This window comes from Boleophthalmus pectinirostris, unplaced genomic scaffold (assembly GCF_026225935.1).
Source record: "Boleophthalmus pectinirostris isolate CB_2022bp ecotype Guang Dong unplaced genomic scaffold, ASM2622593v1 HiC_scaffold_2, whole genome shotgun sequence".
NCBI lineage: Eukaryota > Metazoa > Chordata > Actinopteri > Gobiiformes > Gobiidae > Boleophthalmus > Boleophthalmus pectinirostris.
Window position 1 is genome coordinate 11,772,205 of NW_026571152.1, and position 27,703 is coordinate 11,799,907.

Below are 27,703 nucleotides of genomic sequence, written 5' to 3' on the forward strand. Positions count from 1 at the left end.
TTTCACTTTTGTTTATGTGTACTGACAGAGAAGATGTTGAACTTTGTGCCAATTTTGTTTCATGTGGACAGGCCCAGTAATTATAGAGATATGAACCATAAACCAGGTCAACAAATCTGCAATCTGACAGTTACACAGCAAATTCCACAATAGACTTGTTCTCTAGCTCTGTTTAAACTATAGGAACTGTGCAAATGTGTGATCTAGGTGAACACAACCTATGGTAAAACTGAGGTTCTTAGATAGATTAGTCTATATTTAGGTAACCCCTTGCTCTCCTGCGGGGGCACTCTCACTGAAAACTGAACAATGCTTTATTTTGGCTTGGTCTGATTGCGAGGACTTTAACTTGGAGGTCAGAGGAAGGAAAGGGAGGGGGGGGGGGGGAAGAGGGGAGGGAGGGGGGAGGAAGCGAGGGTCCGGCGGTCTGGAGACTGGGCACAACAGGTCGGTCCAACTGAGAGGAATATAAGAGGAGAATACTGGGAAAGAATCAAAATGTCCGACCATTTTTGAACACAAAGGACTAATTTTTAACACCATCAAAGGTATTTTAAAACTTCATTGCCAAAGGATCTTGTAAATATTTGTGGAATAACTCATGGTGGAAAGATTCAATTTTTCATTTTTAGATTTTCACCTGCTACAAGAGAGGACGTGCTTGCAAAATATTATCTTTTGCAGATTTAAAGCTGGATTACAAGAAGACAATAAAAACCTTAGTGAAATCAATTTATAACTTATTTTAATGGTATAATGGCAATTTATGATGACTATTCTTTAAACTTGACATGGATGGAAAGACTCAAAATGTCTGACTGCTTTGGAGATTCCAGGATTTGACTGAAAATTTGCTTTAGAAAAAAAATCTCACTGGAGTTTTTACAATTGGACAGAAGAAGATGTGATTTTTTTTTTAATGGAGCCATTTATTTCACAATTTATTTTAAGGATTATTCAAGATGGACACCAGCCTTTTTTTCTCACTCAAATTACGTCCAGTTTTTGGAGATGTTACGTTTTGAACATTTTAAACTGTCAGATCCTCAGAGATGCTGAAATGCTCCTTTTGCTTTTTCTCTCTGTTCTGGGGCTCCATTTGGCAACAGGTAAAACACAAAGATGTTTTCTAAGCCACAACAGTTTGTTTATTTTAGGCTCATATGATACGTCCAGGTAGGGTTAGACTACTATTGAAGCTATACTCAGATGCCCTATCTGATACATTCATCTCCCTGAATGGGTGTTTCACAGATTTTTTTATTTACATTTTTTTTTTTAGGATTTTTCCCGTTTTGTTTCGCTCATCTAGTTACAGCTCAAGGATGCGTCAAATACAGGTTTAACCCAGAGACACTGAGGGATGGGTCACATGCATGTTTAACACTGAAATATGGGTTATATTCTTTCTTTATAGTAACTGAACAAACCCTGACCTCCTGTGATTCCAGATCCTGACCACCAGAGCAGTGCCCTGCTCCTCAAACCTCACTGTGATCTACAGTGAGACTGAGTCAGGCCTGGTCCAGATCCAGTCTGAGTCCGGGTCCAGTCTCTGTAACTTCACCATTTTCACCAGCCCAGAAGGTGGACCAGAGGAGAACCACAGCCGGGGGCATAGTTGTGAGTTGTACCCAGACCTCTCTCACCTCCCTTTGGGCTCTAAAACCTCTGGGTTCTCTGGAGGAGCCTCTGGAGCCCTGTACCGCTGCCTCCTTGCTGGGCTGGAACCTGGAACGCTGTACAATCTGGCAGTGGTGTCGGGGAAGGATGGTGAGAGGAGCAGAGGACAGCTGCAGACTGGTGAGTTAAAGTGGGGTTATTTAATGATTTTTTGGGCTTTCTACTGAAAGGTCAGTAACCCTCTTAAACCCATTGTATCCCTGATCCAGTCCCGGTTGCAGTGTCAAACCTCAGACTCGACTCAAATGGCAACTGTGACTCTTTGCGCGTGTCCTGGGAGCATCCTGCAGGGGGAGTAGAGAGTTATGAGCTCACACTGTCTGCACTGGGCACACACTCTCAGGTGAAGAAGCTCGTCCCCCCTAATGATGGCACCGATGACAGGATCACTCGGGCGCAGTTCAACGGTTTGGTCCCAGGACGAGTTTACAAGCTGAGAGTCCGAACGCGAGCGGGAGACCAGAGTAACGAGACCAGCACCACAGGACAGACAGGTAAGAGACAGGAGCACAGACAGGTGAGTGGACAGGAGAACGAGAGGAGACAGACAGGTGAGGGGACAGGTGAGGGACAGGAGTATTGTAATTTGATTTGTTTGTTTATAAAAGTGTTACTCAATCTGTGCAAGTGTTATTTGATTTTTGCAGTCATTATTTAAAGCATTCTGCAAAATCAATCTTTCAACGGTTTTAAACATGTTAAAGTAGTTTCCTTCGCATTGACCTCTGAAATTGTATTTAGAGTGAGTCATGCATGTTTGAGTAATCTTTATTCTTCTTTATTCAAGACAGCAGTGCTCAGATCTACCCCTGTTTTCACTACCACTAGTGCACACCCAGTGCACGCTGCACTTTCTTTTGTTTCATTTAGACTATTTTAGATGAATATTGTGTCTAAATTCTAACATAATGATCCATTGGACTCAAAGATTATAACTATATAGCAGACATAAGTGCAATATGTCTTCTAACATGGTTAATGTAAATTTGGTAAATGACTCAAATTTGACATGACATAGCGAGTTTGTTTTGGTTTGTTTGCACGGACACCTTTGGCTCCACGCAAACCACAGTGCTGCTCTATGATTGGTCAAATTGCCCTGATTTCTCTCTCTCTCTCTCTCTCTCTCTCTCTCTCTCTCTCTCTGTCTCTCTCTCTCTCTCTCTCTCTCTCTCTCTCTCTCTCTCTCTCTCTCTTCTCTCTCCTCTCTCTCTCTCTCTCTCTCTCTCTCTCTCTCTCTCTCTCTCTCTCTCTCTCTCTCTCTCTCTCTCTCTCGTCTCAGTCCCAGAGCCGGTGTCCTCCCTGTCTCTCTCTCCTGTGGATGGAGGTCTGCTGCTGCGCTGGACTCCTCCTGGTGGAGACTGGCAGCACTACAGCGTGTCTCTGTGGAATGCTTCGTCTCTTTTGGTGAATGAGACTGTGACGAAGCTCTCCACTCAGCACCTCTTCTCCACCTCCAAGATCCGCCTACGACCAGGAAGAACCTACAGGGCAAAGGTCACAGTGCACAGCGGCATTCTGGGAAACACACAAGAATGCTTCGGACAAACAGGTGCAATATGCCCTCGTGATCTAATAAAATGGTATATTAGCTGAAAGCAAAGTATTAATATATTTCATAAGTTTCACTTTCGGTTTTGATGCTCCGAGTCCCCCCTCCCTTTGCTCTATTCCAGTGTCTTTCTGAAACTCCTCCCTCTCTTCTCTCTCTCCTCCATATCTGTATATTCATATCTCTCCTTACCCCCCTCTATCTCTCACCTTTTCCATATTCATCTTTTCTTCTCTCTGCTACCCCCCTGCTCCGCTTCAGTCTCTGTTTGCCACAGTAATTTCTTCTTCACTCTCTCGTCTCTCTCTGTCTCTTTCTTACCTCCCTCTACTTCCATACATACTTATCTTTTCCCCTCTGTCTCTCAGTTCCTGCTCCGGTCCAGTCTCTCTCCATTCGTCACAGCGGAGAAACGTCTCTGAGCGCCTCATGGAGTCGTCCTGATGGAGAGTGGGACCTCCTCACTGCTGTACTGTCACAGGTTTGAATACTCAACAAAATACAACAAATAAACTAATAGAGAGAAAAGAGGAAATACTATTGGTTTACACCTTAAAATAGTTAAATGAATTGATAACAGATACAGCAAACCACTGGGGTGTGTTAGCTCCTCCCTTCAGACAGATATAAGGCAGTGTCTTACAGAACCCTGTCAGAACTAAACCTTGATTAATTTGATTAATCTCCCTGCTCTAATAATGTACCCTCCCTCCTTCAGAAAAGTTACACACCTTTAATAGTGTATTCAGGTTAACATGTAAAGTCTATGAGGCTGCACATCTAGGCTCCAGCTAGAGGGGATTGATGTGACTTATAGAGTTGCAAAGTCTAATATGATAGTTTGTTGGAATTATGACAATGTATATGACAAAGTATATGACGATGATGATTATTTGACCCTGATGCCGTCCCATACAGTTGAGTTGCTGATTGGCGGTGATGTTTTGTTCTAGGGAGGTGTTGTAGTTTCAGAGAAGACCCTCCCTCCAGACACCTCCTCTGTCTTCTTCAGCTCTCTGACCCCAGGACAGGCCTACGTAGTTTCTGTGATCACCACCAGGGGAAACCAGAGCCACTCTGTCAATGTGTCTGCTAGAACAGGTCTGTCAGCTACTAAAGACTGTAACATTGTAATAGTATACACAACCAGACTCTTATCTCTGCTACATCTCCTACATCTCTGCTACAACAGGTCAGGCTAACTAAAGTCCATAAAATTATAATTGATGCTTTGATAACTGATCATTGTGACATTGCACTGGGGGTGTTCTATATGAATGTCTGTGGTGGAATGCTCAGCACAATGCAGATGTTTCAGAAAACATTTGCATTGTTCAAAACATTTTTTATGACAGTCTGAAAGCTCAAGAAAAGGTACAAAATTAATTTACACATTTTCAACAAGACTTTGAAAATGGCTAAAGGAAAACCTGTTGAATAATAAATAATAAAGCTTGTGACTGTGATATTATTTGAGAGGGACTTGTTTAACAGCACAAGTCAGCTCACCTGTTGTAGTTCCAACTAATTCAGTTCTTGGTCACATTAAAAGTCTAGCTTCTGACAGAGTAGTGCCTGTTGACCTGGTTTATGGTTAATATCCCTGTAATTACTGGCCTTATCCACATGAAACAAAAACTGGCACAAGTTCAGTGTCTTCTCTATGAATATAAATAAACTAAAGTGAATAGTTTATACAATAGCTTCAGAATGTGGTGCCATTATTCAACCCCAAAGATGTAATTGTTGTCAGTTGAAATTACTCACAATTAATTACAAGATTTATATGACAAGTTTGTGGAGCCACTCCCAAACAAATAATGAGAAGGTTCGACATTTGTGGATCATAAATTTGGAGGTTTCTTTCAGAAACAGTAAAATTGCTATGGAGATATATAAACCCCTTCTGTCCATCATATTCTACAAGGTTGTCATTATAACTTTTCCTCTCTCTCTGTCCCCAGCTCCAGCGCAGGTGTCCTCCCTCCTCCTGTCAAATGAGGGCAGCACTGAGTCTCTGCTGGCCCAGTGGGAGGCACCTTTGGGGGGTGTGGACTGGTACCAGGTGCTTCTGGTGCAGGACAGCACCATCATCAAAAATCAGACCGTCCCCTTTAACACCACGAAGCTCAGGTTCACCGGACTGAGGCCTGGAGCAGAGTACAGAGCTGTGCTGACGGCTGTGAGGGACGGGAGGGAGGGCAGGCAGAGCGTGGGGGAGGGGCGGACAGGTGAGTGACCACACCTGAAGGGAGGAAAGGGAGGACAGAGGGAAAAAGTGGGAGGAGGTGAGCAGGGTACAGAGCAGTGTTGACAGCTGTGGAGGTGAGGGGATACTCTTAAAAACACTATGGAGTACTGCTAAAGCAGGTGCGGATGGCTCACGTTAAGGTCTTGCGCTCTTTGCTGGTTCAAACCAAAAAAGTGGACTAAGGGATTGTGATGTCACCCACAGAGTTTGACCTTAGTCAAATGAAGCTCATTGAGTATCAATTATAGGAGCAAATTTGGAGCCAGATCAGATGCTCAGATCGGCCTAATGATTAGAAGTATCATTCAGATACAAATTAGATTTGATTCATTTGAAAACATTAGTTATATTTGGGTGATGCCAGTGTCTCATGTAGCATACCCTTTGTAAATTGAGGAAGCTAGTCATTTTTTTTAAATAATCTGGCATGCAGTGGGTGAATAATAAATCTTATATTGTTAGTAGAGATGAGTTCCACAGCTGCTTCAGTTCTTGGAAACCTTTATTGTTGGTTATATAAGCGATGATAAACAAAGGGACAAACCATTGTGACCTGAGACAAACGGAGGATGTATCTGCTCTTATCTGATTGGACGACGCTGGAATGTACAGGAAGCACTCGAACGCACTACAACAGCTCGTCCACACACTTCCTGTTTGGACAGGAAGTGGAAATACTCACCAAGAGGAATGAAAGTTTAAAGAAATGGGCCATGAAGAGTCAAGGAAGTTTTTCTTAAAACCATGAAAGCAAGTTCATGTTTAACGGTTTGCAAGTAGTACACAGTTATTCCTCACTTACCTTATGCATTCTGAGCATCCTAATTATGCTTCTCAATGCTTTTCACAGCTCTCAGAGCTGCCTTCAAAGTAAAATTAATAACAAGTGGTATGCTAACATTGCATTTCCTGATTATTGATCAATAAAAATCTTTATAATTAGATGCAGACAGAACACAGCAGCCTCAAGAGCTGCATAGCATATGCAATGGGTGTTTCCCATTTGCCAAGATCTTCAGCTTCTTAGCCACTTCAGATAGATCCATGTCGTCAGAACTCCACCAAGTGGTGTTCCAATTCGACTCCTCGTTTAGCTTTTAGGATTAGTTTAGGATTTATGGGTGGATCCTTAGCCAAATGCTTGAAAGTGCCCACAATGCACTGCAACAATTTTTAATGAACTTTATTTAAACAGTTATATGCATTTTAATTAAATAACAATAATAATAATAATAATAATATTTTAGCCACATTGCAGCAAATTACACTGTTGACAGATCGAATTAATTAAAATCAGAATGAATGCAGCAATAATCTTTTAAAGAAGGAGAGTGGGAATACAATTAGCCTAAAATGTTTCAGCCTTTGTATTTATTTATGTAGGCTAACCTAGACATTTCAGTAACAGATGATTCACTCAGCCTTTATTATTCACATGTTTTAATGCATCTTGACACATAAAAACACAGCTGAACACTTTATATTTGTAGAAGCATTGATGTTTATTAAAACTCAGAGTTTTATTGCGTTTGATTTAGTTACGTGACACGGCACAGTTGCTCCCTGTGGAGCCTGTTCCAGGTGCACTCCCTGAAGCTGTGAGCACTTGGCCCTGCTTCAGAGGACCTGACTCTGGAAGAGTGCTACAAACTGGTCAATGGAGGAAGGATCCTGGGAACTGAAAAGCACAGTACTGGGGCAAGACACATTTCGCTCAAATACACAGGGATAGTAGCAGTTGTAGTAGTAGTATAATAGCATCAGTTGTAGTATAGCAGCAGCAGTAGCAGCAGTAATACTGTTTTCTGTGTAAATCTCACTTTTCTCCTGTGGCATCAGTGAAGTGGGACATTATAAATCAGTGGAACAGAGACCAAATGGTTGTGCAGGACAAAAGAGGGACAAGAGCCTACTTCTCTCACCTCAGTCTCTTTTGTGATAGATTCCTTTGTACAGTACATTCTGTGCATTAATCTTCTCTCTCTTTTTTCTCTCCCCTCCTTTCCTCCCCCCTCTCACTCCCTGCCCTCTTTCTGACTGTCTTTCCTCTCCTTCCTCTCTGCCTTTTTTTTTCTCTCTTTCCCTGTCTCCTGTCTCCTACACCCCCCCCCCCCCCCCATTTTTTCCTCTCCTCTTTCCTCTTTTTCTCTCCCTTCCACAGTCCCGGCTGCAGTGGGTGAGGTCACTGTCAGTAATAATGGCCGTATGGACTTCCTGAGCGTGTCATGGCGCCCTCCAGTGGGGGAGGTGGACAGTTACCTGGTGTTGCTCAAAGACCGGCAGAGGACTGTCCACACTCTGGTCCAATCCAGGACCAGTCCTGAGTGTGTCTTTAAGTCTCTGGTCCCAGGACGTCTCTATGACATCTCCATCAGCAGCAGGAGTGGAGCCTTCCACAACAGCACCAGTGTTCAGGGGCGCACACGTGAGTATAAAATACTGTAATAAGAGAATTCCCTCTCTAAGCTGCAGAATCTGCACTAGCACTGAGTCTTGACTGGCTGCAGGTGTTGAGATTTAGATAGTGACCAATCAGATAAGTTTAAACCAACTAGAGTTCAGTATTGAAACTGACAACCCAAATGAGAGGTTCATTTGAGGCTCATTCTGCTTTCAGATTGGATAATTGTCTTGAGAAACATAACATAAAATTATAAATGGGTCATCGTGATCAATATTTTGTAATTAAGAATAAATTTGTATTTGTTATTAGGAAAAACTTTTTGATTTGGACATGTTTACCTTCCATGAAATGAATGAAAATATTCTCTGTTATTTCTTTTTCTATGAACTTGAGTCAGTGAAGTAATAAACCTCTCAATAAACCTCTCTCCTTAAACTGTATTTGTCCCTCCACAGAGCCGGCTCCGGTGCAGTTGCTCACGGCGACCCATGCTGCCCGGGACATGTACTTGAAGGTGTACTGGAGCCACGCCCACGGAGACCGTGATTCTTATGAGGTGTCCATCCAACATAGCTCCCAGACTGTGCTTAATATGTCTGTGCCCCCAGAGCAGAGTGAGTGTGTGTTTGAGAGACTGGAGCCTGGAAGACTCTACACTGTCCTGGTGAACACGAGGAGTGGAGAGTACGAGACCAGCACCTCCACACATGGACGCACACGTGAGTTTAGAAAGACTCACTAGTCAGACTTCCACACTAACCAAAAATATTTTAAAAAAAAACTAAAAAGGAGCAAACAAACTCTGACATTGTGATCAAAAGATGCACACATGCAGTCTTAGCTTGCCTCTGCACTGATCAGACCTGTCACTGGCTTTGATTGAGACACTTTTTCAATAACATCATCAATGAGACAAACAAGTGGCAGACTGTCTCACCAGAAAAGTTACACAGTGCACATTTAATGTTGTTTTTATGTATTATGTATTTATGTATTGCTATAAAAGTAATATTATCTCCTCCCTCTCTCCACAGTCCCTGCTCCGGTGCGCTCCCTCTCCCTCTCCTCCTCCTCCTCAGACTCTCTCTCGGTGTCTTGGCTATCTGCTCCAGGAGAGGTGGATCACTATGAGGTTCAGCTGGTGTATAACGACATAAAAGTGTTCCCTCCTCAGACTCTGGGGGGTGCCATCGACCGTTGCACTCTCTCTTCACTAACACCAGGGCGGCGCTACAAGATTGTGGTGTCCACATTCAGTGGCCCCAACCAGAGAGCGGTGTACATCGAAGCACGCACAGGTAACTCTACAGGAGATTCACACTTCGCAAAGAAAAACACAAATGTTGAGCCTCATTATGTGTTTGGAATTGGCTCTACAAACTTGTCATATTAATCTTATGTCTTAAAGTACTTTTAACTAACAACAAGCACATCTTTGGGCTTCAATCTTTGGGCACCGCTTTCTGAACCTATTGTGAAAAAAAATCATAAGACTTTTGTTTATTTATACTGACAGAGAAGATAATAAAACATTGGGTCAGTTTTTTCATGTGGATAGGCCCAGTAATTACAGAAGTATGAACCATAAACAAGATAAACAAATCTGCAATTTGACAGTTAAACAGCAAATTCCACCATAAAATATTATTCCGGCCTGCCCCCATCTCAGTTAAACAACACTCAGGGGATACTGGATGATGAAAGGGCATCTGACACAGGGATATTTATGGATTTCAGCCTCTTGTTACATTAAACATTTTTCCCATTCAAAAGATGTAATATTTCATTTTAAATTGTTAATCGCTATGGCAACTGTCCTAATCTTTTATCATTCTGACACTCATGGATAACAGGATGTGGAGCCTCTGCCACACATGACACACAGGGATATTGGAGAACAAGTGGGCATCTGACACACAGGTTTAATCAGTCTGGGAGATCATCTGACTCTGCTCTCTTCAGTCCCTGGGCAGGTGAGGAACGTCCATGTGTCCAATGGAGGAGACAGCAGCAGTCTTCGTGTCTCTTGGTCCTCGGCTCTGGGGGATGTGGACAGTTACTGGGTCTATCTCTTCAGAGAGTCAAGGCTCTTGGACTCTAGACCAGTGCCCAAGACCAGACCCAAGTCCAGTTTCAGTCCCTGCAGCCCGGTCAGAGCTACAGCCTGGTTGTACAAACTTTGAGCGGAGAGAGAGACAACAACTACACGGCCACAGGGAGGACAGGTGAGACACACAACTGAGACAGGTGAAACTGGACCAACTCATGAATGAGTAATCAAATCTTAGGGGTTACATAATATTGACTCCTGTGAACTTTTGATTATATTATAATGTTACCTCATCGAAAACATATCTGGATTTGTGTTTTGTTTTATTCACGCGTTTGAGTAATCCTTTATTATAAGTCTGTCTGCATCTCCAAAGCTCAAAATGCTCTGTCCCAACCTGTTTTCAAATAATTAGGTCATCTTTATTATGTAATTTTGTTGTTGTGTTAGCTTTAATATTTTAATAAAAGTTAACATTAGCACTGACACACAAAGATGCAACTTTGTCAACAGAAATTTCCACATGCTGTCAGTGACATAAGAGATAAAATACAAAAGTGTTTTTACTGTACACTGTTCTGTTTTGTCTCTCTCAGTCCCCTCCCGTGTCTCTGGGCTCCGGGTGTATCCACTTCAGTCATGGCGTTGTCTGGAGGTGTCCTGGGAGCGGGCACTGGGTGTGGCTGATGGGTACAGCCTCACCCTACAGGACGACAGGGGTAGTGCAGTGATGAACGCCTCTGTCCCCAGCTCCCAAACGAACCACAGGTTTGAAGATCTGAGTCCAGGAAAGAGCTACAGAGTCCTGGTTCAAACACGGAGCGGAGGAGAGAGGAGTGAAGCCACCAGTGCCCAAGGGAGGACAAGTAAGAAAGACTTCTATAAGATAATGTAGAAGATGTAGAGACACTTTTTATAAGATAACATCCAGATATAGAGACACTATATATTAGATAACATACAGAACAGAGCAGAGGAGAGAGGAAAGCCAGTAGTCAAGTAAGAGACACACTTTATATTAAATCTGACACAGTGCGTTGATGTATTTCAAATGTCTGCACTCAAACACCAAAGCTCCAACTAGAGGCGTTTGAAGCCACTGTGACGCCCCAGACTGAATGTAGCATAGGGAGCATCTAGAGATATAGAAACACTTAATATGATGACTAAAAACTTAAGCCATATCTCCTTGTCACTTCTGTCAGTACACCCCAGGGCAGCACTGGCCACAGTTAGCTGACTCACAGACTTGAGACATATTTGCACAAGACCAGAATTACCTGACAACTTTAATTTACAACAATTACATAAAAATGCATCCAGCCCAAGAACTGAGGACCTTCTTGCTCTGAGGTTAGAGTGCTTGACAGTAGACAACTTTTCACAGGTGATAATGTATTCATATGTGTGGCAGTGTGGTAAAGCTAATCATTGAATTCTGAAATAATAGATGATATAATAGAAAATAAAATTAGATTACACTGCATTTTAGAGTTAGGGGGAGCATATTATTTGATACTGTAAATGTTGACACTGGTATTGTGATTCTCTGTATTCCAGGTCCAGCTTCAGTCTCAGACCTGGCCCTCCGCTCATCCTCATCCTCCAGCCTGTCCTTCTCCTGGTCACCTCCAGAGGGTGTGTTCGAGGGCTTTGAGATGCTGTTGTATAGAGAGGATGACTCAGTGCAGGAGAGGCGCAACGGAGGCAGTGCGGTCTTCCTCGTCACCTTCTCTGGGCTGAGGCCTGGAGCTCTGTACAGACTGGTGCTAGTGACGCAGAGCGGAGAGAGGAGCAACAGGACTGCTATCTGGGCTAGGACAGGTAAAGAGGAGGAGAGTGGAGGAAAAGGAGAGAGGAGGAGGGAGGAGAAGTGAGGGGTGGGGATAGGCCACTACTCTTCTGGGTATATAGGTTGTCAGTTCAAATACAAAAATACAACTTATTCTACAAAGTACAACTTTAGATAGTTAAGTACAGATGCATAAATGTTTCTAGAGTATGGACATACTCCAAAGGTGCACTGCGTAACTTTTTTAGTGAAGTTTTTGAAGGTTTCACCAACTGCTTGTTTCCATATAGAGAAATTATTGCTAAGTTTAATGCCATACTATGGAACATTACAAAGTAATATCAATTCTATTCTATACAATAAAGAGTTTACCAGTCAAAATATAGTATTATTTTTTAGTCACAGGCCATGATAATCACTGTAAAATAGATCATATAATGTCTTTGTATGCTCAAATGTTTTAAAAGAGCGTTGCACGAAGCCCTGCTATATTAGGTTAGCCAAACATCATCCTTATATTGTCTTATCTGATCTCTGTCCCCTGTCTATCCTCAGTCCCGGCTGTAGTGGGCACTCTCACAGCTCATGGCTCAAACCTCACAGACTCTCTGGACCTGTCCTGGACTCGGCCTGAGGGAGACCTGACCGGGTTCAGTCTGGTTCTGCAGGAGCCAAACGGGACTGTGCGGTCTGAGCAGGAGACTGGACCAGACCAGACGCAAGTCACCTTCTCTCAGCTCACACCAGGCAGGAAGTACACAGCTGTGGTCACCAGCAAGAGTGGAGAGCTCCGGAACAGCGCCACCATACAGGCCCGGACTGGTAAGAGAACAGGAGTTGAGAGACTCGTCAAAAATGAAACTTCTGAAACGTATTAAACATGTTAATTTTCTACGAACATAGGATTTTCAGAACAATATAAGATAGCATTGTGATCTAAATATGTGGGCAATGTGTTAGCAGTTAATACCCCATAGAAGTGTGATGCCCCTTCTTAAAGATTTAATATATAGTTAGCTAAAATCTGTATGTTGTCTCCCCAGCTCCCCTGCCCCCCTCCTCTCTCCTCTTTGGGGGCATCACAAACACGTCTTTGGAGCTGACCTGGACTGCACCCACTCATTGTGACTATGATGACTTCGACCTGCAGTGGGCACCACAGGACCCTCTCTCTGTCATTAATCCTTACCACACCAGGACGTCTGGCAGCAGGATCCTCCGGGGCATGTACCCAGGGAGGCTGTACCATTTCAGCCTGCGCACTGTTAGTGGGGCCCTGGACCGAGAGGGGCAGAGGACATACAGCCAGAGCATCAGCAGGAGCATCAGGACTAGTGAGTGAGAAACCTTAAACACTTATATGTTTAAAAAAGAAAAATACAGCAATGGTTTGGATGGTGCCCCGGGTATTCAAGGAGACGTCAAATGCAGAGGACAAATTTCCAAGTGTACCTGAACCTTAATACTTGTCATAAATATTATAATTCCCTATTTCTCTTGACTTGTTTATGTCTTTCTATCTCTCTCTCTCCATCCCGCCCTCTCTTTTAGAGCCAGGTCGTGTCCACTCTCTCCACTGTCGTCCTCAGAGCTCTACATCCATCTCCTGCTCGTGGGCACCCCCAGAGGCCGACTTTGACTCCTACACCATTGAATGCGTCCTGCGGGAGGCGCAAGTCCTGGTCTACTCCCGAAGGACTGATCCAGAATCTGGCTTCTACCTGATCTCCGGTCTGGAGCCTCACAGACGCTATACTGTCACTGTGAAGGTCATCTCTGATAGAATGACCAGTGAACCAGCCAGAGACAGCGTGGTCACCATGATAGATCGTGAGTACAGAGCCAGGACTAAACCAGACATAAACCAGAACTGAAGCAGAGGTAAACCAGTGGGACCAAACTAGGACAGAATGAGGACTGAACCAGGACTGAACCAGGACTACTGTGGGAATTAACCAATATGCAACCTGGACTAAAGAACATGTATAAGGCTGAAGGTGGACAACAGATGGACTAAACCAGGATTGAAGCATAAAATCAAACGTGCCTCAGTGTTCAATCTTAGGTGTTGTGCTTTTTAACCTGTATATGCTCCTTCTTGGCGGTGTCACAGTTGCTTAACTTTATATCTCCATATCTCCTGATTTTGAGAGAGACTTTTGCCCAAACTGCATGGCCTAACACAAGACGATAGAATAAAATTAAATGTGAAGTATTACATAGAGGTTTATAAATCTACTATGAATCTATAACTCCAAGTGGAATGAATTCCTGTGCGCAAAAAGAGTAGGGATGAAGTGAAAGAATTATATTTCACTGGTTAAAAGTTTAGACCTAGTGGGGATCTGGTTTAATCCTGTTGGGTCCTGTTTTCTTAAATGTGACTCCCTACTCCTCTCTCTCTCTCTCTCTCTCTCTCTCTCTCTCTCTCTCTCTCTTTCTCTCTCTCTCTTTCTGATAACTGTATCTTAGGTTCTTTATAGATATACCTCCCCTCTCTTTCCTCAGGTCCTCCTGTCCCTCCATTCTCCACTCGGGTCACTGACGTCTCTCAGGTCTCCACGACGTACATTTCGTTTGGGTTTAACTGCAGCTGGTTCAGTGATGAAAATGGAGCCGTCAGGTTCTTCACTGTGGTGGTTTCAGAGTCTGATGGTGAGAGGATTTTACTTTACTACTTTACTTTTGTTGTTTACTTTAATTTGGTGGATAATACCTGTTCAAAATATAAATTATGCTTTTATATCAATCAAGAAGCAATTTGCAGAGAGAAGCAATTTACGATTAATTTTAGGGAACATGTTTTTTCTGATACTTTAACATAAGAAATTATATTTTTTAATAATGTTGAAATAATATTTGTCAGTTAATCATTTCTGTGTAAATTAGAGGAGTTTTGGGCCAGTGTACAATATAGTTACAATATATATACTAGGTTACAATCATTGAATTCTCTAGTGTGAAGTAAAATTTTAAACCTAAAAAAAAACCTGGAAAATAAATTGAAAAAATCTTAGCAAAATGTTAAATACAATGATCTTAAGAGAGCAAAATGAGTAGTCCAACCTGTCATAGGCACGTTAACCACTTATCATATATTCACTCTGTCCATAGATGTGTCCAGTGTGCAGCCAGAGCAGCGCCACCCTTTGGCCTCCTACAGGGATTACATCTCAAACAGCTCTGTGCGCTCCTACCAGACTGGCTACTTCCCCAGTGTATGCTCCCAAGGTCTGAACCCAGGACTGGACCAAGGTCTAGACTTGGGTCTGGATCCGGTTTTGGACCGGTCTGGAGGGGAGTTCAACATTAGCCTGGGTACTGGGATGGGACTGCTCGGAGGGCCCTGTTCAGAAAGTACAGAGATCTACTGCGATGGACCACTCAAAGCAAAGACTGCATACAGGTAACAGCAAGCAACCTTATAATACAGAAAAGAGGGTCAAAGGATCAGAGGGTAGAGAGGAGAGGGTCAGAGAATCAGAGGAGAGGGCCAGAAGAGCAGAAGAAGAGTAGATGAAGCAGAAGAAGGGTAGATGGAGCAGAAGACGAGTAGATGGAGCAGAGGAGGAGCAGATGGAGCAGAGGAGGAGCAGATGGAGCAGAGGAGGAGTAGATGGAGCAGAAGTGGAACAGATGGCATAGAGGATGCCTTATGGTTGTGTTGTCTTATAGGATCAGTATTCGCGCTTTCACTCATCTGTCGGAGGAGGACTCAGGTGCTTCCTCTCTGTTCTCGGACACGTTCCTGTCTCTGCCTGTTCTCACTGAGGCTGGTGAGGTTCTACACAGAATGTTCTAATGGCACAAATAAGCACAACTAAATAATGCTGTTACTGTCATATTCATGGTCCTTAAAGGTGCATTGTATAACTTTTCTGATGTTGTTGCTTTGTCTATTTAATAATGGTTTCTTTACTAAAATATGTTGACATGAATTCTTACTGTGAGCAGTGCTACCCTCCAAAGATCTGGGGTGTCATTCCACAAACTTCGTCAGACCTGCTCATTACTCATCTCCCTTGCTCAGATCTCCTTCTATCTCATTTCTGAAAGCAGAATTTTTGGACTGGGTTTTTTTTCCATGTTAAATCTTTTAATAGATATGGCAGTCAAAAGCTTGGACACACTTATTAATATAAGCTTCTTCTTTATTTACTCTGTACATTCTCACCGAAGGCCACAAAGTTATGAATGGACAGATGGAATATAGTAAACAAAAAATAAACAAAAAAACTTGTTTTACATAAAAATAAATAAATAAATAAAATAAAAGCTGTTTTGCACTTTTGGTATTTCTTATGTGTATGTGATGTGGAATGAAAACCATTCAGGAGACTCACTGGAACTCACTGAGAGAAGTTCAAGGGTTTGCAGTTCTGTCCACAAAACAAAGGGTAGCTACTAGGAGGATTTGAATATAAAATATTAAAATTATTTTATTTAGTTATTGCACTTTTTTTCTTTGCTACATAATTCCATATATCATGCTTCATATATTTGATGTCATCTATATGTATCTAAAATGTAGAAAGTAGTAAACATAAAAACTGAATGAGGGTGTGTCCAAACTTTTGACTGTTAGTGTACATAACATTTTTGTTAGTACACAGACAATCTGTCACCTATTTGTCTCCATGGTGATAGATACATCTCACACCATACTGAAGAACATTACATACATAGTATACCTGTGTATAGTCTGGCATAGTGGAGCAGTTATACACTGTATTTATTGTATGTTTCTGTATTTAGAACCGTACAGTGGAGTGGTGGAGGGCATTGGAGCCGCTCTGTTCCTGGTGGTCCTTCTGGTAGGAGTCACGGTTCTGCTTATGTGTCGACTCAAAACCACTAAAGTGTAAGAGACATATATTTACTCCAGGCTAATGACAATTCTTAAAGACATGTGAGACTTTTCTGATGGATGCTTTGTTCCCTGGTTGCCTCAAGTTTGTAATGCCAGTATAGCACAACTGGAACATTCTACTTAAAGCATTTAACATTTCCATCATCATCATCATCATCATGCAGAAGTTACTTTGTGATGAAAATGGAGCCCTTACTGAATTTTTTGTGTCTTGTGAACATGGGTCTTATTGACAAAAATGAAAATGTCAATATTTTGGAGGATAACAATCATCAGATCATATTTTTGCATCAAAAATGTGCACAAGCGTGCATAAACACATTATGCACACAACATTAAAATCGGAGATGAACCTGGACTAAACGTGGACTTAATTCTGGACTAGACAGGGGATTAGTGGATTAATATATTTAATTGTGTAACATAGCTCTTTCTTTAAGGGGGCATTTTTCTTATTTTCTAATCTATGTTCTGATCTAATGTTTCCACATCAAAAACATACCTGGAGTGTGTTTTATTTCATTCTCACATGTTTAATACACAAACCCTGTATTTTTAGTTCTTCTCTGAAGGAGAAAACAATCTTCTTCACTGTGTTTTCAAACTCTTTACTAGTTTCATTAATAATATAATCAATATAATTTCAGCCCTAGAATTGAATCTCTACAGAACAAAAGGAAAAATGTAGCTGTTAACTGTAAACTACTGCTTCATGACATCACAAGGTGGAACAGAGCATCTGGAGCTGGAGATGTATAATAGATAGATTAATAATAAAGGATTACTCAAACAATTGTGCATGAAAGAAAACACAACTCTGGGTATGTTTTTGATGAAGTAAGAATATTATAACATGGGTTAAACATCACAAGATAAAATTTTGTGTCAATTAATGTATAATTTTGGCCTCTATCCCCCCTCTATCCAGGATGGAGGAGACTCCGATCGTCCGTAGAAACTCAAGGAGAGAGAGGCCCACATCTGCGGTGCACCTCGGGGTCAGAGGGTAAGACAAAATAGTTCATTTTTTGAAAGTTGGACTGTTTAACTTTTCTGACACTTGCTTGTCTCCATGGAGATGCTATTGCTCTATCTATCTATATCTATATCTATATCTATATCTATATATATATATATATATATATATATATATATATATATATATATATATATAGATATAGATAGATAGATAGATAGATAGAAATAGATATATAGATATTTATTTATTTATTTATTTAGATATTAGATTAAATAAAATCAGGTACAGGCCCTTTAATGCCATACTCTGGAAAATACTATACAAAGCTGTTTTGATGCATAAATGATGCATGCTTTTGTTTCAAATTTATATATTTATCTATTTATTTATTTATTATTTATTTATTTATTTAGATATTAGATTAAATTAAATCAGGTACAGGCCCTTTAATGCCATACTCTGGAAAATTCTATACAAAGCTGTTTTGGTGCATAAATGACGCATGCTTTTGTTTCATTTGAGGGAACAAAAAACGTCTGAACGCCGAGTCATAATAGCAAAACATTAAATTCATGATGTTTGAGAATTAGATTATGTCATAATTTCAAATGGAGAGCAGGGGTTTATATAACTTTATGTTTTTGAAATAAATCTCCAACTGATTCACAAATGTTGAACCTTGTAACTTTTTTTTTTTCATTTTGATTGTGTCTAGCACTGAAAACCTTAAAAACCTCTATGGAAATTGGTGTCCCTTTAGCTATAATATTTCAGAATATCAGTAATTTCAGAGTAGTTGTAAGTATATTTTTTGGAATCATGCAAATGTCATCTCCAGAAAGTAAGATTTCCATATTAAACTTTGAACAATACTATAATAATTTGACTTTACTCTTTATTTATAGACTTGCTGAATGTTGTGATGTCTTGAACAATAATAATTAGTCTTCACCTTTTACATGTAGACCTACTGAAGGTTGAGACGTCACATTAAACCCAGACAGATCCATATTTGGACGTCTGTTTACTTTTCTAAACCTGTTTTGGTCCTACGTAAACTTCCTCCTGCCACTATTCTATTCAATCCACTGGAGGCATTTAAAGTATGTGCTTAGGTCAGTCTGTGAAGCAGGCGTAGGTGTAGTAATGCTTTAGTGATGCTAATGCTGTTAATAATTATAGCCACTCCTCCATCTGCACAAAGAACACATAGCCACACCCCCTTCTGCATCGCGACTGACGTGAGCACACAGAAGAGGACATTTATATTGAATTAGTAAAACATGAGAATGATCTGGGTGCTCTGACTGGTTCATTGGAAACAGGACATAAACAGTAAACAAACCGTGGGGACACTCAGTATACCAGAATGCTTGAAGGATGTCTGGTCTATGTCATATTTCTACTAACATTTGAACTGAAATAATGGCATTTACTTCATTACAGACACATTTTTAGTGTTATAAAAACTCTTTGAAAAACATGCACTGCAGTTAGAGTTGTCAAAAGTATCGAAAATCAGATAGTAATCGATAGGCCTACTAAAACTAGTATCAAAACTAGATACTCATTTGAGCAGGTACTGATGCTAAAAAAGTTACTTTCACAGGACAGATGAACCTTTCCTGAATAGCTTTAGAATGATGTTGGTGTGAGACCACAGTATACACTACATGGACCACTAAGGAAACTAGTTGGATGACTGAAGGATTACACAGATATAACATCACATGGTAATATAAAAGAAAGTATTATGATTTAATGTTGAAAATCACATTCTGTTGTTCAAAGAAAGAGTATTTTGAGTTTGAAATTTTAGTATCTTTACAACTGTTGGGGGCTTGTCTTTGTGAAGTATGATAAAACTGAATATTATTTAAAACTATAGTTACTCATGAAATACAACCCCAAAGAAACACTAACAAAATAAGGTCTATGAGAAATCAGTGGAAACCATCTCTGTGTTTTGAGAAAAATGTTTTGTGTTAAATATTCCCAAAGACAAAAAGGCACTCTTGTTTAAGAAAAATTCAAAAGTCTTTATCACAGCATGGCTATTGACATAAAATACACACACCAGCATGTGTTGGCCCAGCATAGCCTTCCTCATGCTACACATTATTCCCAAAAGACAAACTGTTTTCCCTGGCAAAGAACCACTCCTATCTCCAAGGTGGGTCGTTAGAATATTTTTTTTTACCAGTAAGAGGTCTCTGTGCTCAAACCTATGCTTTAAATGTACAAATGTCCACAAAATGGAAAGTAGGGCTTTCCTGTGGGGTTTACATGCTCTACCTATGTCTGTGACGCTTTCCCTGCAGAACATGTATAAGAAGGTCAAATCTCAGTGCACTGGAACAAAATACAATCTAAATAAGTTAATAAGATATTAAGTGCTTAAATCAAGTAGTAGTTATCTTGATGTGAATATTTGGCTGTACTCTTTCTCAAGTGCAGGAGCATGTGTCTCCTCATTTATAAATGAAATTTAGCCTGCGCAGCTAACTCTGGCATTAACACATGTTCATTAATACATACATACATACATAATCATTAAATATAAATACATAAACATTAAATATAAATATAAACATTTCAAGTTAGAGGTTGTCTTTTTCTTATTTTAAGTAAAACAAAACATTTCATCCCTGATCTATTGCCAGATTTTATTTTAAGACACTCAAAATGTACTCACATCAAGATAATGCCTATTTGATTCAAGCACTTATTAACTCATTATCTCATGTAAGATTGTATTTTTTGCGGTGTGGGAGTTTCTTGGTTAAATACAGAATATAAATGCAGCTTAGTGTTCTTTGAACTCTTAATTAAACACACTCTGTATTTTCTCATTGGCATTTGTTCTCAAAGAGTGTCACTGTGTGTACTGTGATCAGCTGATTCCAAAAACATGTCCCTGGACCACAGCCAAAGACCAAATGTTCTATCTTTTTCTCACTGGACTTCCCTCTCTCCCTCTCTCTCCTCCTCCTCCTTCTCCTTCTCCTCCTCTTTGTGTTCTGTTCTCTTCGGTCCTGGTAATAACTCACCTGTCCCTCACCTTCACCTGGGTCATGTGACCAAACACATTCTGATTGGTTAGTGAGCCTCATATAAGCTGAGTCAGTCTGACAGGTGTCACTTTCTCTCCACAGACACAGACGGATCTCCAGGTAACGCCTTGTCTTATTTTTACTTTTCAAGTTTTAATTATAAGAAATAACAAGCACACATTGCTACTGCTGCTCTGTTACTACTGTTGTTTCATCTACTTCTACTACTACCACGAGTGCTACAAATATTAGTGCTACTACTGCTACTACGACTACTACTACTATTATTATTACTTCTACTGGTGCCACAGCTGGTGAATCCTACTACTACTACTGCTGCTACTACTACTCCTAATTGTATTACTGCTTCTACTAATACTGCTTGTTATAGTTACTTCTACAAGTACTACTACTACTACTACTACTACTACTACTACAGTTTTATCTAATGTTTTACATGCCTTTGTTTTGTGTATTAATTATATTTTCATTTATTTAAATGTCATATAGTTGAGGTAATACTGCTGCTGCTTCCACTACTACCGTTACTACTATCATTTTATCTTACATTTTGTTGTTTACATTGTTTCTGTATTAATTATATTTTCATTTGAATGTTATTTAGTTTAGTTAAAACAACTTCTACTCCTAATACTAACTCAACTTGTCCTTTTACTAGTGTTATCACTACTACAGCAACGACTACTACTACTTCTACTATTTATGCAGTTTTATCTGATATTATTCTGATGTTTTTTGTTTTGTTCTTCAGTCCGATAAAGATCATGAACTTCGAGGCTCACCTGGTGAAGCTCCAGGCTGACTCCCACTACATGCTGTCTGAGGAATATGAGGTAATACTGTTATGTAACTGTAATTAAGATGGTTAACATAGAAATCAGCCATTTAAAACATTGCATTGCATCTTCTGAATGGGGAAAAAGTCCTCAAAATGGCGCCATCCTCTGCATTTTGTCCAGGTGTGTCCACAAATTGGCTGTTGTTTGGTATAACTGTGTTGAGAGGAAAATATTGTCACTGATGCATCAATGGAAAGTCAAAGAAAACCAAGATGTGTTTTTCTTATAATTTTAAGTCTAAATTAAGCTTTGTCTTATCAAAATGTCAGTTTGTAGATCTGGCACCTCAGGAAAACACTGTTTAAAATTTAGTTGCCATGATTGCAATAGAATGTTCAGTCCTGCACTCGGGTCAAATTATGAGTTTTTTTGGGAGTCCCTTTAAACTAGAGGGATTCTACCACGTTGTGATGTCATGTGACCCAGCATATATAAAAAATTATATCAGCTCTTGAGTATTGTTGTTGTTGTTATGTGACCACTCTGCCCCCTTGTGGTGAGTGCAGGACCTGAAGGATGTGGGGAGGAATCAGCCTCTGGACACTGCTCTGCTGCCAGAGAACAGAGGGAAGAATCGTTACAATAACATCCTGCCCTGTGAGTATATGACTTAACAAAAAGTATATGAAATGTACTATTAATATTTAGTTAACTGGCACACTTTAAATGCATCCAAGAGCATTCACATCTGAGAGAAACTGAAATTTAAACTTTAAATTAATCCAAGAATCCCATGCATTTCAGAGCATGTTTGTAGAGGTCTAAACTACAGGCTTAGCAGCTTTTACATAGAACAAGACCCCATGAAGACACAGGGAGGGCATCTGACACACAGGAAGGGCATCAGGCACACAGGGACATTTCAGAACATGTTTCTAGTAGACTACAGGGTTAGCAGCTTTTAAACAGTCTTGCGTCTGCTCCACACCACATGTTTTCCTGACAGAGGATTGGCTGTAGACCTCTCCATTAAAAACACCCAAGCAGATCATTGACCATTTTAAACCACAGATCCTGATTATATTAAAGTTGAGCTGTACCACAGAGACACAGAGACATTTAGTCTACTGTAAAGAACCTGATATTACCTAAAAAACTGCAGACTTTGGAATTAGATGATTTTCTCTGTTCAAATTTTGATATATTTCTCAGCCATAGCACTTGCCTCTGCCTTTTTAAAGAGAGAGCATTATGCAAAATGCAAAATAGTTTTTTCTTTCTTTCCTTTTTTTTTTTTTGGAGCTTTCAACCATGTTATAACACTCATCAAAAACATGGCTGAAGAGGTTTTATATGTCATCCATGCATATTTAAGTACTAATTCACTATTGGGGGATGCATTCCAACTGTGTAGTGATAGCGCTCTGAAGGGGGAGTGACTTAACACAGGGAGCAAAGGGAGGGAAGCCTAAGAGTATAAAAAACTAAAGTTAAACTTATAAAATGTTAATGCGTTGTTTTCTACAAACATAACTTTTTCAAAACATTAAAAGCTAACATGGTGATCTAAATATGTTATGTGTTAGCATTTAATACTCCATAGAAGTGTACTACCCCCTCTTTAATTTATACTTATTTATTTATTCGTCCTTTTTCCAGACGACTCGACACGTGTGAAACTGTCGCAGACAGATGATGACCCGAGCTCCGACTACATCAACGCCAGCTACATCCCAGTGAGTCTCTATTCATTCAGAAAACTATATTCAAATAGTTTTTGAGCTTGCAAAATTAGAATATTGGGCTATAGTGTTTAAAACACTGTTAAAAAGACAAAACAATGATTATAAAATCTGAAATAACAGATACTCGCAGTGGTTATTGTGAGAAAAAAATATTATTCTTGACTATTGGCACCTTAAAGTGCATTTGACAGATTTATATATTTTTCTAATTCTAACCTGGTATGGTGGGACAGTACCTCTTGTAAATATTTATCATAGTTTTACATCTGTTTGTGAAGAAAAGTAGAAAACCAATGCTGCAAAACATCTCAACAGAGCAAGATAAATCACAACTGAATCCAAATAAAGTAGCAATCTAAATGGTTGCAGTGAGCAAATCACAAAGCCTGTAATTATTAAGGTCATATAATTTTTTTTGATAATTAAGCGTATGTTTTAGGGTTATAACTTCCGTCGTGAGTACATTGCGACTCAGGGGCCCCTGCCTGGGACCAAAGATGACTTCTGGAGGATGGTCTGGGAGCAGAATGTGCACAACATCGTCATGGTGACGCAGTGTGTGGAGAAGGGGCGGGTCAGTATTTGATTTTTTGGTTTATGTTGATGTGAATGTTATTTCTGGCAGAATATTACTTTTTATTAAATCATAGTTTTAAGTAGCAGTTTGTGAAGCAAAAAAAAAAAAAGTTAATTTATCAGTTATAGCACTGTGTTCTAAAAAGGACTTCATGTATTATGTGTGCATTTAGGTGAAGTGCGACCTCTACTGGCCGCGGGACCAGGAACCTCTGTACTATGGAGACCTAATTGTCCAGATGTGTTCAGAGTCTGTGCTGCCTGAGTGGACCATCCGAGAGTTTAGGATCAGCAGCGTAAGATCTCACCCTCATCAATACTAACCTCTAACCTGGCTAACTCCAGACTGATGAGTTCTACACATCTATCTGGAATGGCTCTCACTGAAAGTGATTGAGAAAACTTAGAATGGCAGGATCATAGACTGAATAAAGAAATGGACTAAGTGAGTGTGACGTCACCCATAGTGTTCGGTTCCAGCCAAAAGAAGCTCATTGAGGCTAGTGTTTACAGGGGAGAATTTTGAGCCAAGTTCCATATTAGGAATTCTGACTGTATCATAACAACCAAAGAGCCAATCTGGAGCGAGGCTGTTTTGGTTATGCCCCTTCCCGGTTCCTGCTAAACCAGAGTGGGCCAATCACAACCATAAGAGTGAGATGGATTCTCATAAGTTTGTGAACTCACAAATATCAGAGAATTCATCCTGCTGGCCAGGTTAGTTCAGTCCTGGTTCAAATTGGTTTAGAGATGGTTTAGTCCTGCTTTAGTCCTAGTTCAGACCTGGTTTAGTTCTGGTTCACTCCTGGCTCAGTCCTGGTTCTCGTTTGGTTTTCAGGAGGACCAGCTTGGATCTTCTCGAGTCTTGAGACAGTTCCATTACACTGTGTGGCCAGATCATGGAGTCCCAGAGACCACCCAGAGCCTGGTTCAATTTGTCCGGACTGTCAGGGACTATGTGAACCGTAGCCCAGGGTCTGGACCCACTGTGGTGCACTGCAGGTGAGAAAAAGTAACTGTATTATAATATTAAGTATAAGTAGAGTAGTAGTAGCTGTAAGTAGTAGTACTGCTGGTGGTAGCTGTAGCAGCAGCAGTAGTAGTAGCAGTAGATAACCTTCTCTCTCTAGTTCTGGAGTGGTAGTAGTAGCAGTTTTCTCTCTTTTTTCTTCTCTCTTGTACAGTGGGCCCACTTCCCTTCAACATTTAATGGTTCTGGACAGTGTAGTAGTGGACAGTAGTAGCAGTAGTAGCAGCAGCAGTAGGAGGAGGTGCCAACGCAGCATCTTGTGTTGGGGGTGGCATGAGGCACCCCCCCTTCCCCATCCCACCCCCCACCACCAGGAGGGGGTCTTGCCCATGGCACCAATCAGTGTAGGATTGCACTGAGTAGTTGTAGCAGTAGTACTTAATTCTCTCTCTCTCCCTTAAGTGCTGGAGTGGGTCGCACTGGGACCTTCATCGTTCTGGACAGAATTTTGCAGCAGCTCGACACCACAGACTGTGTGGACATCTACGGCTGTGTGTTTGACCTGAGACTACACAGAGGGTACATGGTCCAGACTGAGGTACTACTATTACAACTCATACTATTATTACTACTTCAGCCAGTGCTACTGTTGCTATTGGTCCTAGTGCTATGCTAAAAATGCAAAGCAATAACATTTCCAAGAAGATGGCAGACCTCTCCAACATAAAAGTAACATAATGCACCATTATCTTATATACTGAAGTAATTGAATTCTGAATTATTAGTCAGTCAAGATAAACCTTCACTTGTTTCATTATACCATTTTCATATATGGCCAGATGGTCAGATCTCTTTTGCTTTGCAGATACTCTTGGGTCCGGTCAAGCGGTAACGGAGGGAAACGGGGCAGATTTTTTACATTCAAATAGCTCTTATTCAGAAACTAGAGGGACTATTGAAATAACTAAGGTACTAGAATGTAGCAAAGAGTTAACACTTAAACAGGGTAAAGTTGACCCTGTGAAATTCTTTCAAGTTATTGACAAAAAATTTTAAAACTCATGTCGGTAACGGAGGGAATGAAATATGCAGCACTTTTTGGGCAATAAATACAAACAGTGATAACTAGCGGTTCTCACTTACATATCCTTAACAAACTGGTTTGAATATTTGCTTCATATAGTTTTCTACCATATGGTACAAGATTAGGTTGAAAAACCTCTTACTTTTTGAGTAATGAGATTTTTTATTAAGAAAGGTTATGGTAACGGAGGGAAAAGTAATGGAGGGAAAATTGTGCAAACAAGTAGAAGGTGCATGATTTTGCATAATTTGTCAACTTTTTTCTTCCAAATACTTTAATATTACTTCAAAATCAAAGGTAACTATTTCTATAAAATATGTCAGTCCTTCCAAGCAAATTTTTATAATTTTAAATACATTTATTTGAAAAATCATGTACCTTCATCAACAGTTCAAAGATGGAATAACACAAGATATGATGAAATACATCAGTTTATTTACATGATTTGCAGCTCTTTGAAATTTGGGAAATAATTTTTGTTCCATGTTTCATACATGGTATGTTTAAAACATATGTAACTTTAGAACCAAAAATGGTACAGAAAAAAGGTAAACAGTTTCATAAACTAGAGTACATATGCTATCTGTTCAATACATTTTTATATCAGATGCATTAACTTGAATTTTTGACCTTGCTGTATGCTTCTGCTTGACCGGGCCCTCTTTTGTAGTACTTGGATAAAAGACCACTGGGAATACCAAGTGTCAGTCAGCCAGCAGTAGCGCTAGTGTAAACTGTCATTGTGGCCTTATTCCTTAGGCAAGACACTTCACCTGCATTGCCTAGTATGAATGTGGTGTGTGTGTGCATGTGCGTGTGCGTGTGTGTGTGTGTGTGTGTGTGTGTGTGTGTGAGGGAGTGTGTGTTGCTGGGAAGGTTTGATGGAACAGACTGGCTCACATCTGTCAGACTGTCCCAGGGCAGTTGTGGCTACAGGAGTGTACCACCTTTGTGCCTTTGTTAAGTCTAACCCAGTTTCCTGTCACAGGTCCAGTACTCGTACCTACACCAGTGTGTTAGAGACGTTCTCCGAGCGCGAAAACTCAGAGAGCAAGAGAATGTTCTGTGTCCTATCTACGAGAACGTGCACTACAGCCAACACAGAGGTATTAAATCAGAACTAAACCAGGACTGAAGCATGACCATAATAATACTTAACCAGGACTGAAGCCAGACAACATCAGGATTAAACTAGAACGAAACCAGGACTAAACCAGAACTGAACCAGGAATAAACCAAGACTCAGCCAGGACTAGACCAGGACTAAACCAGAAACCAGGTCTAAAGATGGTCTTTTTCTCCACAGATGCGCTTTGTACTAGACGCTAAAGACTTGCTGCTGCCACCGCATGGAAACATATGGGATCTTTTTACATTTCATTTTTATCTAAATACAAATTATATTATAATATTTATGTTACAAATATTTTTACAGAATTGTACAAATGGTCAAAGTATATACGTATTTTGTAAATAATTTGCCCTATAAATATATATTTATGTAATTGTATTTATATTATAATTTTGTATGTTGCACAAATACAGTATTGATACAAAACTGCTCCTGTGTAAATCTATCAGTGACCAAAGCAACATGTGAACCAGGACTAAACTAAAAATAAACCAGAACTAAAAAAGGACCAAACTAGAACCAAACCAGAACTAAACCAGGAGTAAACCAGAACTAAACTTGGCTTAAATGTCTGCAACCACCTCTGATCACCACCAGAGAGAGCTGTCTCACAACTTTAATCACAGTGGATGGACTAAACCAGGACAAAAGTTGTACTAGACCTTCAAACCAGGCACCAATTTAGACCATCAATAGTTTAAATTAGATTAAAACGATAGCTGCCATAGTTTCAAAGTTCAGATGCATGCCTCCAGTGAGTGA

General features: G+C 40.3%; 1 protein-coding gene across 1 annotated transcript; it reads left to right on the plus strand.

Moving 5' to 3' along the window:
* Positions 1-891: 891 nt before the first annotated feature.
* On the plus strand, positions 892-27,370 carry LOC110171931 (receptor-type tyrosine-protein phosphatase beta-like). The gene is given in 32 exon segments (XM_020937737.2): positions 892-1,109; positions 1,452-1,803; positions 1,893-2,177; positions 2,966-3,235; positions 3,604-3,716; positions 4,189-4,336; positions 5,200-5,466; positions 7,648-7,911; positions 8,346-8,609; positions 8,925-9,188; positions 9,853-10,002; positions 10,005-10,115; positions 10,537-10,806; positions 11,501-11,764; positions 12,288-12,554; positions 12,776-13,066; positions 13,284-13,562; positions 14,241-14,387; positions 14,847-15,138; positions 15,408-15,508; positions 16,488-16,593; positions 17,531-17,608; positions 20,737-20,754; positions 21,407-21,488; positions 22,001-22,091; positions 23,094-23,170; positions 23,619-23,753; positions 23,929-24,051; positions 24,594-24,757; positions 25,188-25,323; positions 26,798-26,915; positions 27,116-27,370. Coding segments are annotated over 32 exon segments (5,607 nt in total). The 5' UTR covers positions 892-1,052; the 3' UTR covers positions 27,139-27,370.
* Positions 27,371-27,703: the final 333 nt, after the last annotated feature.